At 35.7% G+C, this 19,027-nt stretch overlaps 1 protein-coding gene across 5 annotated transcripts in view; it reads left to right on the top strand.

Moving 5' to 3' along the window:
* Window positions 1-19,027, top strand: part of BBS9 (Bardet-Biedl syndrome 9) — a 481,177-nt gene that overhangs the window by 126,703 nt on the left and 335,447 nt on the right. For all 5 annotated transcript variants that reach the window (XM_055590433.1, XM_055590432.1, XM_055590431.1 and 2 more), the window contains 3 exons: window positions 1,339-1,423; window positions 9,595-9,778; window positions 10,449-10,578. In XM_055590433.1, coding sequence (XP_055446408.1) covers window positions 1,339-1,423; window positions 9,595-9,778; window positions 10,449-10,578 — 399 coding nt within the window. The remainder of the gene's footprint in view (window positions 1-1,338; window positions 1,424-9,594; window positions 9,779-10,448; window positions 10,579-19,027) is intronic.

The raw sequence follows: 19,027 nt of genomic DNA, 5'->3' as shown, positions 1-19,027 counted from the left end.
TCTATGAGCCTAAAATTTCTTCATTTTGAGTATGGTTACTACTCTAAAAATACACCATAAGTTAATGGAAATTAGGGAATTTAAACTTTATTGTCTAAATTAATAATTTCTAAATTGAATGATATTTATCAGTTGATTTGAAGGATGCTCTGAGCTAAATGTTACAATTTTTTAAAAATTTATTTTATTGTATTATAACTGATTTACAATGTTGTGTTAAATGTTGCTGTTGAAATAAAATACTGATAGAAAGTCCTAATGTCCATAATGTCCATTATTGAGAACTTATTACATATAAGATAAATTACTAGGTGATTTATCTCTGTGTATATAGAAATCTGTATCTGTCTATTTGTCAACCTGTCAGTCAAAAACTGGGTATCTAGTGTATATCAGATATTGTGCCATGCTTAGTTGCTCAGTCATGTCCAAGTCTTTGTGACCCCATGGACTGTAGCCCACCAGGCTCCTCTGTCCATGGGGATTCTCCAGGCAAGAATACTGGAGTGGGTTGCTATGTCCTCCTCTAGGGAATCTTCCCAACCCAGGGATCGAACCCAGGTCTCCCAAATGCAGTTGGCTTCTTTGCAATCTGAGCTACCAGGGAAGCCCAAGAATACTGGAATGGTAGCCTATCCCTTCTCCAGGGAACTTCCTGACCCAGGAATCAAACTGGGGTCTCCTGCACTGCAAGTGGATTCTTTACCAGCTGAGCTACCAGGGAAACCCTATCAGATACAGTACCAGACATTTAAATTATTTTTTAAATTCTTCTAACAATGCTTGAGTTAAGATTATTATTATTCCCATTTTATAGATAAGAAAGATTAAGGCATAGAGTGATTAATTTTCAAAAATTTTCACAACTAGTTAATGGTTCAGCTGGGAATTAAACTCAGACCTTCTGGGGTCTACAGATATTAATAATTTCTACTCCCACTTTTGCATTATTTGTATTTTTTTCTATTTTGGGTTTTGGTACTGGATCTTTATTGAGTATTGTTATTTATCACATAAAATTCTAATGGGAGATACTTTGACATTTGGCAGAGCTATTTCCCCAATATTGAATTTTGGGACATATGGTTACAATTTCGTTATCATTACAGTTTTACATAGTCTTATGCCACAGTACAAATTCGTCGTCATTCAGTAGAATTCATTTCTAAGTTCATTCACTAAATTTTACAATGTTTAAAATCAAGGAGAAGGTGATACATAAGATTTGTAGATTATGTATATTTAAAAATTTAATTATATTGAGATCATGTGCTTTTAAAATAATTTATACATTTTAACTATAAAGTCACTTACAGTTATTCTATATCTTTTAAACAGATACCAAGTACTTGCTTTTGCAACGGATGCAGATAAAAGACAAGAGACTGAACAACAAAAGCATGGATCTGGAAAAAGACTAGTTGTAAGGCCTTTTAAAATATATAAAAATTTTAGTAATGTTATATCTGATCACAGATGTTTGTTCAGAATAATAATTCCTGGGAAGAAAAATTTTAAAAATATATTTCAGCCATTTTCTGTGTTAAGGTTATGTCAGTGATCAGAGAATTTAGTTGGCTGTTATTGAGCAATGGAGACACATGCCTAGTCATGGTCACAATGTACCAGATTATAGAATTGTGCCACTAGGATTATAAATGTCCAGATGGGGTCACTTTGAACTGACCTGATTAAAAACTAACAAAATAAAAATTAAAAAATTCCTTTAATAGACAAAAAAGTTGCTACTAATACAGATGCATGATGAAATATGAGTAAAAGATGAAAAATTTTCACAGCCTGCAAAGATTAAGTTTGTGCACAAGTGAAATTTGGTAACTTTGAAAAGTAGTTTGAAGAAAAAAGGTTTGAGTTTTATGGTTTTTGGACTTATATTTAAATATTTAATCCATTCTGAGTTTATTTTTGTGTAAGGTGTGATGAAATGTTGTAATCTCATTCTTTCACATATAGCTGCCCAGTATTCCCAGAACTGCTTATTGAAGAGACTGATGTGCTGCTGCCTGTGCATATGCACCAATAATGACTGTCCCCTCCCTGCTTAGACATTGCTTTGGGTCTTAGCTGCCTTTATGTCTCATGGCGGGGTTCTTTCCTCGGTCATGTTGGCTCTCGCTCCAGTGTGGAGCTGCAGTATGATGTAAGTGGGGCTGAAACATTCAGTTTGTTCATGGGCAGTTGAGAAAAGCCAGTCAGCTATTCACAAAGTTCTGATCTGCACTTTCTGCCCTGTTTCAGGAGTGAACAAGCATGTGCACACTCCTTTGGGAACAGAAGGCTTTCCCCAGCCTTCCTGTTAGTCCTGCCAGCACTCCAGCCAGCCAAGAGGCTCGTCTTCTTTGTGGAGGACCCCAGGACTGGGGTGCCTAATATGTAGCTCCAACTGCTCACTCCCCAGGGAGGATCTCTGCCTGTGAAATCTCTCTTCTCCTCTGAGTCCTCTCCCTTGGGTACAGGTGATTGTTTCTCTTCCCTTGCTGCCTCATTACATGTGGATCTCACTCTCAGCCTTGCTTGTACAGGAGTCTTTCTGCCAGTTTCCAGTTATTTTTTGCTGAGATTTGTTCCACATATGGAGGTATGTCTGTTGTGTTTGATGCAGCAAGTGAGTTCTACATCTTCCAACTCTCCATCATGATTTCCTCCTCTAGGAGCAGAGATATTCTCCATCTTCTAGCTTGCATTGTTCCCATAAGAAATCTTTCATCTTATCTTGGTTCCTTGGTACACAATATCTTTTTTCTCCATGTGTTTTTCAGATTTTTTTCGTATCACTTCTTTTGAGCAGTTAGATTATAATGTGTTTTGTATAGTTTTCTTTCATTCCTTTTTTTTAGTGCTTATAGATTTGTGAACTTAGTGTACTTGTAAATGTATAGTTTTCATGAAATTTAGAAACTTTTTTAGCTATTCTTCAAAGATATATTTCTGTTCTCCATCTTTTCTCCTCCTCACTCAGTTACACATACATTTAGGCTACTTGAAGTTACCCTACAGGTCACAGATTTGCTCTTTATGTTAAAAAATTCTCTTTTCTATTTCATTTTGGATAACCTCTACTACTGTGTTTTCAAGGTCACTAATATTTTTTCTGTAATGTCTAATCTGGTGTTAATTCCTGTTTAGTATAGTTTCTATCTCTAGAAGTTCAATTTAGGTGTTTTAAAAAATATCTTCCTTGTATACTTTTAAAATTAAATAGATACAATTTATTTAACATAAGTATTATAAACTGTATATTATTATAAACTGTATGTAATACAGTTTATTTATCTCTACATTATGGATCACATTTTCCTGTTTCTTTACATGCTTGATAATTAAAAAGAAAAACTAAAACTACTAAAAACCACATTTTGGGTGGTTCTTTCCCTGGCTTTGAGTAATTTTCTGCATGAATGTGCTGATATGTATTCAGCTTATTTGAGAAGATTCTTAACAGATCTGAGTTCTGTCTCTGTGCTGCTGTCTAAGTTTTTATTAGATGCCAGGATATTGGACAGAGGAGCCTGGTAGGCTGCAGTCCATGGGGTCGCGAAGAGTCGGACACGACTGAGCGACTTCACTTTCACTTTTCACTTTCATGCATTGGAGAAGGAAATGGCAACCCACTCCAGTGTTCTTGCCTGGAGAATCCCAGGGATGGGGGAGCCTGGTGGGCTGCCGTCTAAGGGGTTGCACAGAGTCGGACACAACTGAAGTGACTTAGCAGCAGCAGCAGGATATAGTCAGTTTTACTTTGTTCGAAGCTACATACTTTTGTATTTCTATAAATCTTTTTGAGCTTCAGCCTGGAAGACAGTTAAGCTACTTGGAAACAGTCTGATCCTTTTTGGTCTTGCTTTTAAGTCTTGTTAGTTGGGACCAGAGCAGTGCTCATTCTGGAGCTACTTGTACCCCCTCCTGAGGTACTGCCCTTCTGAATGTTCTTTCCAACTCCCTGTAAATTATGAGGTGTTCCACTCTGGCTTGTGAGCACAGGCAGTATTCCAGGCCCTGTGTAAATGCTGGGCGCTGTTACCGCTAATCCTTTTGGGTGGTTCTTTCCCTGGCTTTGAGTAATTTTCTACATAAATGTGCTGATAAGTACTCAACTGAATATCTGAGAGAATTCTTAAGAGGTCTCAGAGTTCTGTCCTTGTGTTGCTCTCTCTTTTTTGAGCATGCTGTCTTGTGAACTCCAGCTGCCTTGGTTTCCCTCAACTGTTAGCACTCATCTCCTCAACCCAGGGGGCCTTGTGGGCTTTGCCTGGGTTTCTTCTCCCTGTCCCATGGCCTAAAAACTCTCTCATGGCTGGGGCAGTTATTCTGCTCACCTCATTTGTTTTCTGTGTTCAAGGGATTGCTGTCCTTTTTTTATGATATCCAATGCCTCACAAACAGTTGTTTCAAACATTTTGTCCATGTTGTGGTTGTTTCAGGTGGGATGGTAGAATTTTTTTCCTGTCACTGTATCATGGCTGGAAGTGGAAGGATTTTAAAATGATTGTTCTTAGTAAACTACTGTGCATTTTGAGACTCATTAATTTAGAATGTGGTATATTTCTTAAGGGAAGTTTGCAAAGAGTGGCACTCTGTACCTAGTGAACTGAAAGTATTTAGTGGCTGGATCGCAGCCTGTGGCCTCAGAAACTGCATATCCATTCTGAATGAATTTTCATCTCTGAGAGTCAGGAACACATCAGCCTGAGTTACAAGTGCTGACAAATAATGCTAGAATGTGTCTATTAAATTGTAATGAGAAATGTAACTACCTTAGGACTTGATGTCATGTCTTTTTTTCAGTGGAATCTCTGCATAGGTGAACTACACTTGAACTAAGTGATAATTGAATAATTTATGTTTTTTAAAAAATATGTTTTTATTTTTGGCTGTGCTGGGTCTTCCTTGCTGTGCAGGCTTTCCTCTAGTTTCAGCGAGTGGGGGCTATTGTTTAGTTGCGGTGGGAGGGCTTCTCATTGCGGTGGCTTCTCTTGTGGAGCCTGGGTTCTAGGATGCATGGGCTTCAGTGCATCACGTAGGCGCAGTAGTTACAGTTCTGGGGCCCTAGAACACAGGCTCAATAGTTGTGGCACACAAACGTAGTTGCTCCATGGTATGTGGGATCTTCCTGGTCCAGGGATCAAACCTGTGTCTCCTTCGTTGATAGGTGGATTCTTTTATCACTGAACTACCAGGAAAGCCTGAATGATTTGTCTAAAAAAAATTTTTTTTGTTGTTGTCGAATGATTTGGTGTTGAATCCTAATTTAGATGAAGATAATCTGATGCATAAATGTGCATAAATGCCGATATGCCCTGTGCTATCCCTCTATTCCAGATTCTTCTTATATACATGCTGACAATATTTGCCTCTTTGACTAGTCCCATTTAGATTTCATACCTTCTTCAGATACTTTATTCCTAAAGTAGATTGATTAATACCTAAATCATTTTTTGGATTGCATGAAATTTATATGTATCTTTAATGTGACTTTCCACCCTGTTGTTTGTTGATTCTTGATTCTTGCTTCAAAGCCTAACTTTGAGGGTAATCTTACCTCCTGTTTGTCCAAATGCTTTTGTACATTCATCTCACTGTCATTGCTGTTTACAATATATGCCTATCATCCAAAGCTTTTCAAAATAGTATGTCTTTGCTCCTGTATGTTTTCTTGATTTAGAAACATTAATAATTGATTGGGGACTGGTTTTTTCTTTATATGTCCATTTTACATTCATTCCTTCATTATTTTAAGAAACATTAAACACTGACCATGTTCTGAGAGATGAAGATACCCTGGAGGAGCTCTTATGTATAGAGGATCCTATCTATACTACTAGAGTAGCTTGACAACTGCTCTATATATGCATATTGATATTTTCAAAATTGTTTCTATATAAAAACATACTTATAGCAGTTTGGCTATAGGTTTTGCTGGTTTTTAAATTTGATTTGAAAAATAAATGCAACAGCTTTCTTATGGAAAAATTTCAGTGGAGCACATATCTTCTTTATGTGTATTTTTTTTCAATAAGCCATGGACCCTCCGCTTCCTGACAGGACCTTTATACAGGCAGCTCATTTTACATACAATATTCTTTCACCCTCTTCTCTACCTGCCTTTTTTCCCTGTAGCGTTACTGAAGTATAATTGACAAATAAAATTATGTAAACCTATTGTGTACTGTGAGATGTTTTGAAATAGGTATAAATTGCAAAATGATTGCCAGAACTAAGCATATTAACTTATTTGTCTCTTCATGTGTATATACATAAATATGTGTGTGTGTGTGTGTGTGTGTGTGTGTGTGTGTGTATTTGTGGTAGGATCATTAAGATCTCTCAACAAATTTGGAGTATACAATACAGTATTATAACTATATGTACGTTAGATCTTCAGAACTAATTCATCTTGCATAACTGAAACTTTGTACCCCTTGACCAGTATATCCTCATGTCTCCCATACCCCAGGCCATGGAAGCCCCAAATTCTACTCTCTGCTTCTATTATTTTGACTTTTTTAGATTCCACAAACAAGTGAGGCCATACAGTATTCATTTTTCTGACCTTGACTTATTTCACTTAGCATAATGTACTCCAGGTTCATCTATGTTATTGTAAATGGCAGGACTTTCTTCATTTTCAATTCAGTTCAGTCACTCAGTTGTGTCTGACTCTTTGTGATCCCATGGGCTGCAGCACGCCAGGCTTCCCTGTCCATCACCAACTCCCGGAACTTGCTCAAACTCATGTGCATTGAGTCAGTGATGCCATCCAGTCATCTCCGTCACCCCCTCTCCTCCTGCCTTCAATCTTTCCTAGCATCAGGGTCTTTTCAAATGAGTCAGCTCTTCGTGCCAGGTGGCCAAAGTGTTGGAGTTTCAGCCTCAGCATCAGCCCTTCTGTATCATGTTTTCTTTAACCATTCATCCATCATTGGAAGTTAGGTTGATTTCATGTTTTGGCTATTGCGAATCATGCTACAATGAACATGGGATGGCAGATATCTCCTCAATATTCTGTTTTCACTTCCTTTGGATACATACCCAGAAGTGGGATTGCTGGATCATGTTAGTTCTGCTTTTAATTTTTTGAGGAATCTCCATATTGTTTTCCATAGTAGATGTAATGTTTTATATTCCTACCAGCAGTATACAGGGTTTGCTTTTCTGCACATTCTCACCAACACTTATTATCTCTTTTCTTTTTGATAATAACCATTCTAAAAGACATAAGATGATATCTTATTGCATTTCCCTGATGGTTAGTGTTGGTGAGCATTTTTTAATATATCTATTCATCATTTGTATGTCTTATTTTGAGAAATAAGACATTTAGGTCTTTTGCCCAGTTTTAAAGTTTGTTGGTTTTTTTTTTTTTTTTTTTTTTGCTGTTGATTTGTCTGATATTAACTCCTTATTGGATATATTTTCTCCCATTCCATAGATTGTCTTTTCACACTACTGATTGCTTCCTTTGCTGTGAAGAAGCTTTTTAATTTTTGATAGAATAAAAGACTTTAAATTCTATACTGGTTTCAAAAGTTTCACATATAAGATTTCATATAATCCCATAATAAGCTTTCTCTCTCTTTTTCTTCCCCTGTAGAAGCTTTTTAGTTTGGTGAAATCCCCTTTGTCTATTTTAATGTTGTCTGTACTTTTGAGGTCATATCTGAAAAGTCATTGAGCTTTTCCCTGTGTTTCTTCTAATGATTTTACAGCTTTAGTTCTTATATTTAAGTCTTTAATCTATTTTGAATTGGTTTTTGTATATAGTGTGAGATACGGGTTCATTTCCATTCCTCTGCATGTGGATATCAAGTTTCCCAACACCATTTTTTGAAGATACTGCCCTATTATGCATTGTTTGTTCTTGGTACCATTGTTGAACGAGTTGACTATAAATGCAGAGTTTTATTTCTCAGCTCCCTGTTCTGTTCCATTGGTCTAGATGTTTATTTTTTTATGACAGTTCCATGCTGTTTTGATTAGAATAGTTTTGTAGTGTATTTTGAAGTCAGGTAGTATGATGCTTCCAGCTTTGTTCTTTTTGCTCAAGATTGTTTTGGCTATTTTGTGTCTTGTGAGTTCACATGGATTTTGCACATTTTTTCTATTTCTGTGAAAAACGCCTTTGTAATTTTGATAGGGATTTGCATTTGTAGATCACTTTGAGTAGTATGGACATTTTAAGGATATTAATTCTTCTAATCCATGAATATGGCATATCTTTTTATTCTTACTCTTCAATTTATTTTGTCAATGTTTTATAGTTTTCAACATACAGATCTTCGCTTCCTTGATTATACTTATATGAGTGTTTGAATTGCTGAATAGTTAATATCACATGGTTCAGTGCAGCTCAGTTAAGTCGCTCAGTCGTATTAAACTCTTTGTGATCGCATGGACTGCAGCACGTCAGGCTTTCCTGTCCATCATCAACTCCCAGAGCTTACTCAAACTCATGTCCATAGAGTCAGTGATGCCATCCAACCATCTTATCTTCTGTCATCCCCTTCTCCTCCTGCCTTCAATCTTTCCCAGCATCAGCGTTTTTTCCAATGAGTTGGCTCTTAGTGTCAGGTGGTCAAAGTATTGGAGTTTCAGCTTTAGCATCAGTCCTTCCAATGAATATTCAGGACTGATTTCCTTCAGGATGGACTGGTTGGATCTACTTGCAGTCCAAGGAACTCTCAAGAGTTTTCTCCAACACCACAGTTCAAAAGCATCAATCCTTTGGCGCTCAGCTTTCTTTATAGTCCAACTCTCACATCCATACATGACCACTGGAAAAACTATAGCCTTGACCAGATGGACCTTGGTGGGCAAAGTAATGTCTCTGCTTCTTAATATGCTGTCTAGGGTGATCATAGCTTTTCTTCCAAGTAGCAAGCATCTTTTAATTTCATGGCTGCAGTCACCATCTGCAGTGATTTTGGAGCTCCCCAAAATAATGTCTGTCGCTGTTTCCATTGTTTTCCCATCTATTTGCCATGAGGTGATGGGACCGGATGCCATGATCTTAGTTTTCTGAATGTTGAGTTTTAAGCAACTTTTTCACTCTCCTCTTTCACTTTCATCAACAGGCTTTTTAGTTCTTTGCTTTCTGCCATAAGGATGGTGTCATCTGCATATATTGATATTTCTCGTGGCAATCCTGATTCCATGTTGTGCTTCATCCAGCCTGGCATTTCATATGATGTACTCTGCATATAAGTTAAAGGAGCAGAGTGACAATATACAGCCTTGATGTACTCTTTTCCTGATTTGGAACCAGTCTATTGTTCTGTGTCCGCTTCTAACTGTTGCTTCTTGATCTGCATACAGATTTCTCAGGAGGCAGGTCAAGTGGTCTGGTATTCCCATATCTTTAAGAATTTTCCACAGTTTGTTATATCACATGGTGAAAGGGGCAAAAACTACTAGAGTCTACAAAATATCAGAAATATGGAAATAGGAGAAAAAAATGAATGAGGATTAATCTTTAAGCCTGCTTTTTTGTAAAGTATTTCTTAATTGTATTAATATCAAAATGAATGAAATGTTACATTTTTAGCAACTCGGTTGATCATAAGTTTTCCTTTGCAGGTAGATTGGACTCTAAATATTGGAGAGCAAGCCGTTGATATACGTATTGTGTCTTTCATTCAGTCAGCATCTTCTGTTTTTGTTCTTGGTGAGAGAAACTTTTTTTGCCTTAAGGATAATGGACAAATCCAATTTATGAAGAAACTTGATTATAGCCCAAGTTGTTTTCTCCCATATTGCTCAGGTGTGTAGAAAGATTTTCTTTTATCTTTTCCATATGTCATTACTGTGTTATATACACCAGAAAAAGCCCAAGTCACTCACATATATTTTAAAGAACTAGGAAAATAGTTTTATACTGAACATGTAATGGAAATTTTAGCTTTTAAAGTTTGAATAGAGGTTTGATATAAAGCACACATTTGGTTTTGTCAGTCATTTTACTTTGTACAAAATGACTTGTAGAATTGGCCTAAGGTATATAATAATGCTTTCCAAGATGTGGCTATTCAAGATGCTTCCAAGAGAACATCAGACTCTTTTATAAGGAGAAATGAGCATAGTAATGACTCATAGAATAACTTGTCTGTAGTGAATGTCTAGTAAATCAATAGCTTAAATATGTTAAATATTTTAATCAAGTTCATCCTTTTTAGATAAAGTGCAAAAATGTTGGCTACTCTAGTTATAGTTTCTCTAGTTATATATATAGTTTTTATATATTTATAAATGATTAAAAAATTTTTTTGGTATTGGTACCTTGAAATTGAAAAGCAATGTTTTATTATTTAAAATCTTTATGCATTAAGTCAAGATATTATAATTAATTTGTATCATAAATCCTATAAAAGGAATGTAAAAACTGTTGAAAATGATTTTTTTCTTACTGTTCTTTTTCTATCTTCTATCCATAGTTTCTGAAGGAACAATAAATACTTTGATTGGAAACCATAATAATATGTTGCATATTTATCAAAATGTGACACTGAAATGGGCCACTCAACTTCCCCATGTTCCTGTGGCAGTAAGAGTGGGCTGTTTACAGTAAGTGGTTTAATTTAAAGAGTATCTTAATCAAGGAATTCACTAGAAGTTTTATGAAACAATGGCGAATGATTTTACTAAAAAATGGCAAGTGATGTTGAATATCAACAATGAAGATAATTTAAAATATAAATTTTATTAGAAAGAAAGTGAAAGTGAACTCAGTCAGTCATGTCTGACTCTTTGAGACCCCTTGGACTGTAGCCTACCATGCTCCTCCATCCATGGGGTTTTCCAGGTAAGAGTACTGGAGTGGGTTGCCATTTCCTTCTCCAGAGGATCTTCCCAACCCAGGGATCGAACCCAGGTCTCCCGCATTGTAGGCAGACGCTTTACCGTCTGAGCCACCAGGGAAGTCTTTATTAGAAAAGGAGAATATAAAAAAGCTTTAATTAGCACCTTTAATCATTTTTATTTAGTATCTCTAGCAAGATATTTTTTATAAATTTAAGATTTCAAGAAAATAGTTTACCTGATAGATAATTTTCTTTAAAATAGAAGAGGATTTCTTTAAGCATTTAATGAATCCCATTTAGAGATCACTTATTATTAGACTGTGAGGATGTTACACTTCAAGGCTTGTTTCAGAACTTACTGTGTCAAATGGTGCAGAATTGCTAATGATTATGTGTTTAAGACAGTGTCGATTTTTTTTTCATTTTTTTAAATTGGAGTATAATTGCTTTACAGCATTGTATTAGTTTCTGTTGTACAACGAAGTGAACCAGCTATATGTCTACATATATATCCCCTCCCTCCAGAGCTTCCCTCTCCCGACCCCCACCCCATCCCAGCCCTCTAGGTCATAACAGAGTGCTGAGTTACGTTCATTTTTTAGTAAAGATCCTTGAAAAGAAAAAGCCATTGAGACATAAAGGGATGAACTTTAGTAATGGGATGGAAATCTGGGTACAGTCCTGCTGCATGCAGGGGGCAGGGTTAGATGTTAGGGCAGCAGTTTCTCCTGATGGTGCCAGGAGGAAGCCAGACAACTTAAGTTTTAAATGGGGGCCTTAGGCTTCCCTGGTGGCCCAGATGGTAAAGCGTCTGCCTACAATGCGGGAGACCTGGGTTCGATCCCTGGTTCGGGAAGATCCTCTGGAGAAGGAAATGGCAACCCGCTACAGTATTCTTGCCTGGGAAATCCCATGGACAGAGGAACCTGGTGGGCTACAGTCCATGGGGTCGCAAAGAGTTGGACACGACTGAACAACTTCACTTTTACTTTCACTTTTTTGCATTTAAAATAAAAGACAAAATTCGTGTCTTAACATGAACTCTACAAAATCTATGAAAAATAGCAATAGTTTGTCAGTATATGAGGCAAGATCTTGACAAACTCTTTAGCATCTCAGATTATGTTTAGAATTAAAAATCTCGATAAGTGTATAAAAACCAACTCTCTATAAAGCTTCATGGATTCCCAGATCTATTCAGTTCTGCTTATTTAGATAATTTTATTGAATGTTTAAAAACCATATGGAGAATTTGTCAGTGATGCTCATAGTATTTGATCAGTGTGACTAATCCCCCCCAATTTAAGAGGCTGAATGTAGAATATTACTGTGGAGGCTCTATGAAAGGCCTTTATATTTATATTAATGGTTAATCTGAAGCTTACATATTGGAAAAATGAAAACAATGTTTTGAAAACATGGAATATTTTAAAAAGAAATTGCTTCTCATATTTTATGAGAAAATACTGCGCACTTAACCCAAATTACAGTTCTTTTGTGTCCGAAGAAAAATTTAAAATCTTGAGGTTAGATTTTTCAAAGTCTACCAGATGGTCTTATAAGTTCAACCAAACACTCAGATTCACCAGACATTTTATATCAGTTTTACTTACAAGGATTTAGAGCAGGAAAACTATCTTGCCAGCAGGGCAGTATCAAGTATTTCTCTCCTGGGAGAGTAATTCTTGCAGCAGTTCATGTATCCACTCAAGAACTGTTCTGTCTGGCCCCCCAAGTGACGGCTCAGGTGCAAGAACACAGATTCACACTGGTGGGTGTGTGACCCTTCCTGGCTTAGAGTCTCAACGCCCCTAGGAGCTAGTATCTTTAAATACTACAAACTCCTTGTGGTTTTTGTGTGTATGTGGGCCATGGGAGAGTAATGGGTAGAAAGACCTTATAGAGATAACATCTTTAGCTGAAATACTTACATTATACTTGTAACTTGTATTTACAAGGGATGTGCCTATTTTAAGAGTTACCATACTCACACAGAAACTCAGAGCTATGGTTTCTCCATGGATATTTATGGTTAATTTATAGTTTCTGGTCCAGTTGCAACTTACAAGTCAAGGGTCATATAATAACTGAAAATATCTTGAGGGAGGAATCAAATTTTTATATAGTGTGTGCTGCAAGAGGCTTATATTCAAAATTTGTCTCTCAGACCTAAATTTAGGTGTTTGTAAGTGAAACTTCCTGTTTCTCATAGCTTTTTAAAGATCATAATTATAAATAATTAAGTGCAACTATTACCATTCATGATTTCCAGTTAATACATAGTAATAATTTCTAATTATTCATTGGAAGATTTTTCTTACTTTTATGGACTTTAATGTAAAAGTATAGGGTTAGACTGTTGGAAAGAATTTCATTGTAATTTTTAGTAGAGTTAAAAAAATTGTTACTGACTTAACTATAGCATATCTGTATTTAGAAGTTATTATTTGAAGCTAGAACACTTAAATAACTTTGTTTCTGCTTTTTATTACCTTGAGGGTTTAACTTTTTTAGGAGAAGCTTCCTTGGCTGAATGTGTTTATTTGTAAAGGAAATTGCTGCTCTTTTAATATGTTTCTTTTCAATGAATAAGAAATATTGGATTTGGATCAAGTTGGTGCAATTATATGTAATAACAGCATTTTCTTCAGAAACTACGATGCTGTATTTCCTCCCACTCCCTCCTACTTGGCAGTCTTAGTCTTCTCTACCTTGTTTATTATAAACCAACTTTAAATCTGTCTGGGTTTCCTACTTTCTTTTCAGGATAAATGGCAGTCTTGATTAGAGTTTTTTAGTCTAATTCTTTTAATTTTTGTGTGTTATACTCTAGGAATGTGAAATAAATATAGTGTACAGAATCAGAAGAGCCCGAATGTGGTAATTAAAATTATCTTCTTTAAGTTCTTAGTTATTACTATTTTCCTCTCATTGCATGAAGTAGCTGTGGAAGCCTGGCCGAGTATCTTACCTCTGCTACGGTCAGTTTCCCAAATGGCAAATAAAGATCATTGTTTATCGGTAACGTTATTCTCTCCAGAGATATGAAATGTATCTAAAAGTGGAAGTCTATTTGAATGGACATTCAAAGTGATGGGAGTCTTTCCAGACTTTAGCTGGCAGCCACAGCCATTGTGCTTTAAAATCTTGTTACAACTCATTTTGTAGTATAAACAGTTTGGTCTAGTACTGTGTTTTTCTTCCTAGACTGTATTTCATTATAGTAACTTTTTATAACTATCAGTATTTAACGTTTTGTTCTTTAGCCTTCATTGATATAGATTTATTAACCAGAATGTTTTTCCCATTTCTTTTCTGGATTTTCAGATTTCTTCTTTGATTCCTAACAAGTCACATAAATAAGCCTTTTCTTCCTACCTTGATCTCCTCCTTTGAATTTCTGGAATATTCATAGTATGTTGGTGACTCCTCTTTGTTTTTCCTTACTCCTTAATTTGATCATACACTGTTTTAATGTAGGGACTTGTTCTGCTTTTGCATATCACATTGAATAATCAGTCAGAAAGCTGAACATATGGTATATGCTTGGTAGATACATAAAAATCATTGTGGTTTGTGTATGTCAGGGTAAGGGCTGGCTAGAAAGACCTTATAAGGGTTTTTCGTTTAAAACCCCTTTTAAATATGAAAAGAATTGAGACTCATAGATAGGATATTGTTTTCTTTGAAGACATTTATTAGAGATTTTAAATTTCAAAGAGACTTTTTCTTTCAGTTTTTAGTCCAACATTTGCAGTTAATTTGTCTTTTTTTTCCCCCTTTGTGGTTTGTAGAAAGAATGTTGGCTTATATATACACTTTTTGCTGTGTTATATTTTTAATGATTTCCTTTGTGGCTTAATATTCCACATAATATTTGTAAATATTCATGGAAGTAGGATGGAGCATATATTGTGACTTTCAGAGCCTGTGCAATCTTATTGATATTTTCCTCTATTAATCTGTTTTAGCTCAGGAGTGGAATGTTTGCCTTACATTACTATATTTTTCTGTCAATTTTAGTTGACTATCTAAATATTTATGACTTATATATTGTAGTTTTATGTATTCAGCTTATGTTTGTGATATGTATTTTATTTTTTGGTTAGTTTAAAACATTTTGCCCATATAAAGTGATCTTTTTTGGTGTATGTGCTTTCATTAAAAAAAAACTTTGTTTTGTTTTGTTTGCCTTGAGTTCACTTTGTTATTAATTACTGGCATGCTATTGTCTATGGTTTTTTAACCTGTAACTTTATTTCAGGTGTAACTCTTATAAACAGAATTTGATTGGATTTTTCAAGCCATTTTGAAGGCTGTTGTCTTTTAATCCATTTAAAATTGCTACATTTGATGTATTTTGTCATTTTTCATCTGTGATATTCTCTGTTTTCTTTGGTTTCCATTTCTTGTATGTGAGTTGTGGTTTCTTTGCACTTGGATTCTTCCATATATTAGATATTACATACACATACATATATCTTTATTTTTATCAGCTATAAATTATTATTGTTAAATTATTCTAACAGTTTTTTCAAGAATGTTTCAAAGTTGTTTTCACTTTTTATTTAGACAATATAATGACTTTAATATATTTTTTCTATGTCTGTTAAAGATTGTGAATCTTTTTATTTCATGAATTATAGTTTTTTTGACTTATTAATTTTGCTTCATCTCTCAACAGGATGATTTAATGTTCCCCAAAATGGTAGAAGGTGTTATATTGTATGGTAAAAAATTTTCATCACATTTCCCCTCATACTTTATTGACGTTACTCCTTTAATTTTTTAAAAATAACTTTTGTGAAAAAAAACAAAAACAAAAACAAAAACTGTGATTTTTGTAAAAAGTATAGAATTGTGTGCACTATTTAAGACTCAAACATTATCCAGAATTCCCTGGCAGTCCAGTGGTTAGGACTTAGCACTTTCACTGTTGTGGGCCTGGATTTGATCTGGGAACTGAGATCCTGCAAGGCATGCAATGTAACCCCTCCCCCCCCCCAAAAAAAAACCCTGAACAAGCAAACAAACAACAGAAAGAGAGAGATAAAACTTAAGCATTATTGAAAGGTACAAGTAAGAAAACCAAAAATAAAACTAACAGCTGTTCCACCAAAGTTGTTCCAAACTTACCATTGGGAACTAACATTTGTTAGCACCTGTTAAACATCATGGAGAAGGCAATGGCAACCCACTCCAGTACTCTTGCCTGGAAAATCAAATGGATGGAGGAGCCTGGTAGGCTGCAGTCCATGGGGTCGCTAGGAGTCGGACACGACTGAGCGACTTCACTTTCACTTTTCACTTTCATGCATTGGAGAAGGAAATGGCAACCCACTCCAGTGTTCTTGCCTGGAGAATCTCAGGGACGGGGGAGCCTGGTGGGCTGCCGTCTATGGGGTCGCACAGAGTCGGACACGACTGAAGCGACTTAGCAGCAGCATATGTATTACTAGATCACTTTGCTATATACCTGGAAATTATGTCAACTATATTTCAATAAAAATTAAATAAGATATTTGTCCTCAACATTTGTTGATTATGATTGTAGTGATTTCCTTGCTCAATTTCCCCTCACCCCCTTTTTAAAATGGGGTCATTTGTTGTTATTGTCATACTTTTTACTGTTTTTGGTAAGTTTTGAGGAGTTTTGCTATCTGTCTTTGGCTGGAAGTCATTTTTTAAAAAAATCCGTTGATGTTTATAGTTTCTGGGGAGAGAATTATGGAAAACTTGATTTTGTTCTGTTGCACGTAGCTAGTTCTTTGTGTCTGCTTGCTTGAAGGATGCTTTTCATTTTTTTTCAGTAAGTGCCACATTTGTCACTATATACTTGTGTTATACCATTTTCTTTGATTTAGTTGGGAATGTGGTGGATTTAATCAGTTTAGACTATTTCTTTGATTGCTGAAGAAAGCTTCCTTCTATTGTGTGTTCCGATTATTCATTCAGTTTTATTTGATATAGTCCATACTTCAGGGAAATGAATGTCTTTTGTTTGACTATTTATTTTCTGCTCCTTATATCAGCTATGTTCTTCCTCATAATTTTTATTTTGTCATTTTTCTTCCTATTTTCTGGGAGATTGTCTGAATTTTGTGCTGTGTATCAATGCTTCCACAGCACTGGTTTTACTCTTTTTAATGTCTACTATTGAAGATTTTTTAAGTCTGCTGAAGTGCTATCTTCCTCCCTTCTGACATGCCTCCCACCTCCTGCATCACTAATGTTATGAACCAGTGTAGTGCCTGGCAGGCTACAACTCCCATGATGGACTTGTACTGGGAGGGCTTCCCAGGTGGCTCAATACAAAGAATCCCCCTGTCAATGCAGGAGATGCAATCCCCTGGAGAAATGGCAACCCGTTCCAGTATTCTTGCCTGGGAAATACCATGGACAGGGCAGCCTGGTGGGCTACAGTCTCTGGGGTCTCAAAGAGTTAGACATGACAGAGTAACAAGTGTGCACACACTTGTACCGGGCATGTCTTGCTTTGAAACATGTTAGTGTTTATTTTGGGGTTCTATTGCTGAGCATATAATATGCTACTATCAATTTCTATCCCTTACTTGTTTTATAGAAATTGTTACCTCTGTCTAGATGTAGTGTAGAGAGGCCAAGGGCAGTGGCAGAAGTGGGAAAGGTTCTGATGGGATAAAATACCTTGCTTCCATAATGGGTCAAGTTTGAGTAGTAAAAGATGTCAGCCAAGTTTTATGGAACCTGGGTTTCTGAACTAGATTAGGGTAGCTATTGAGCTAAAGGAAGAAGGATAAAACATCCTCCTACCTTTGTTCAGCTGATCTCTATGAAATGAAGCTGGGGTGTGGCATAAGCTAAAGCTGTACTTTTGGCTTTATCTACTTGATAATTAGTTTAAATTTCTTTTAGGTTCTGAATTTACAATTTTCAGGATTGTTTTCTATACTTTCTTCTCCATTTCTTCATTTTCCAAGTGATTTTGTGTCTGTGTGTTTCTTTCAGTTCTTGTATGGCTCTTTAATTAGTTATTGGAGCAGTTGCTTGAGGACTGTTGCTATATTGAATTGAACATTTCAGAGGAGCCTTAGAGTCATATTATTAAATTGCAGAAAAAAATCTAGTTGGAAATTAGATTTGAATAGTACTGAATTTAGGTGTTTTTTTTTTTTTTTTTGAGAAATTGGCTTTTTTCCAGTTCTGACTACCATGTACTTTTTAAAAATAATTTCTGTTCAAGCTAGAGATTGAGCAGTATAGTGAGATTTTTGGGAAAAAATTTTAAAATAAAATGGGAACCTTTTAAGAAAGATACAGTCCTTGAAAGGTGGCTGAGCTCTTAATTTTACACAGAATATATCACTATCTTTAGTAATTAGTTATCTCACTGTCCTTTCTGACTGGTTCATATTTGGTTTTATTTCCTGCAGTGCTCATTATAGCTAAATTCTAGATCAACTGAAGGGAATTTGAATACCCTTGTAAAATTTAACATAGTGGGTTTTGTCATTAATTTGATTGTTTTCCTAACCTTCCATTTTCCTCACTATAAGTCAGAATGTATATTCTTTTGGTGACTGAAAAATTTTGTTATTTGATTAAAACTGGTGTTTTTGTTACTGTAATTAAATTAAGCTTAACTTAGCTCATTTTACTGTGATGAAGCTTACTGATTTTCAGTGTTTTTATTATTATTTTATCCTGAAAAGTCTAGTTCCTTCCTCTGTTTTTTTGCTTGTTTAATTTTTGTTTTGTTTTGTCTTTTCACTTTATTTGAGAAGTAAAAAATATCTTTTCTGTGTTAATAGTGATAAATCAGTTTTAAAGAAACCCATTGTGACTTGAGTGGCATAAGCTTATCATTTGGTTGCTATCCAGAAATATTAATATTATATAGCATATTATGTTATAAATAGAGCAAGAGAACCCCTATCTGAAAAGAGAAGTTTCAATATGGGACCTGATGGACCTGCCAGGTGTCTTCCCAGGTAGCTCAGTGGTAAAGAATTCATCATACAATGCAGGAGACGCAGGTTTCATCCCTGGGTGGGGAAGATCCCCTGGAGAAGGAAATGGCAACCCACTTCAGTATTCTTGCCTGGGAAGTCCTGTGAACAGAGGAGCCTGGTGGGCTACAGTCCATGGAGTCGCAAAGAGTAGACATGACTTAGCAACTGAGAATGCATGGACCTGCTGTGCTGTGCTTAGTTGCTTAGTCATGTCCTACTCTT

This window comes from Bubalus kerabau, chromosome 8, assembly GCF_029407905.1.
Source record: "Bubalus kerabau isolate K-KA32 ecotype Philippines breed swamp buffalo chromosome 8, PCC_UOA_SB_1v2, whole genome shotgun sequence".
Taxonomy (NCBI): domain Eukaryota; kingdom Metazoa; phylum Chordata; class Mammalia; order Artiodactyla; family Bovidae; genus Bubalus; species Bubalus kerabau.
Note: the sequence above shows the minus strand (reverse complement) of the source record. Positions and strands in the feature narration are given on the sequence as shown.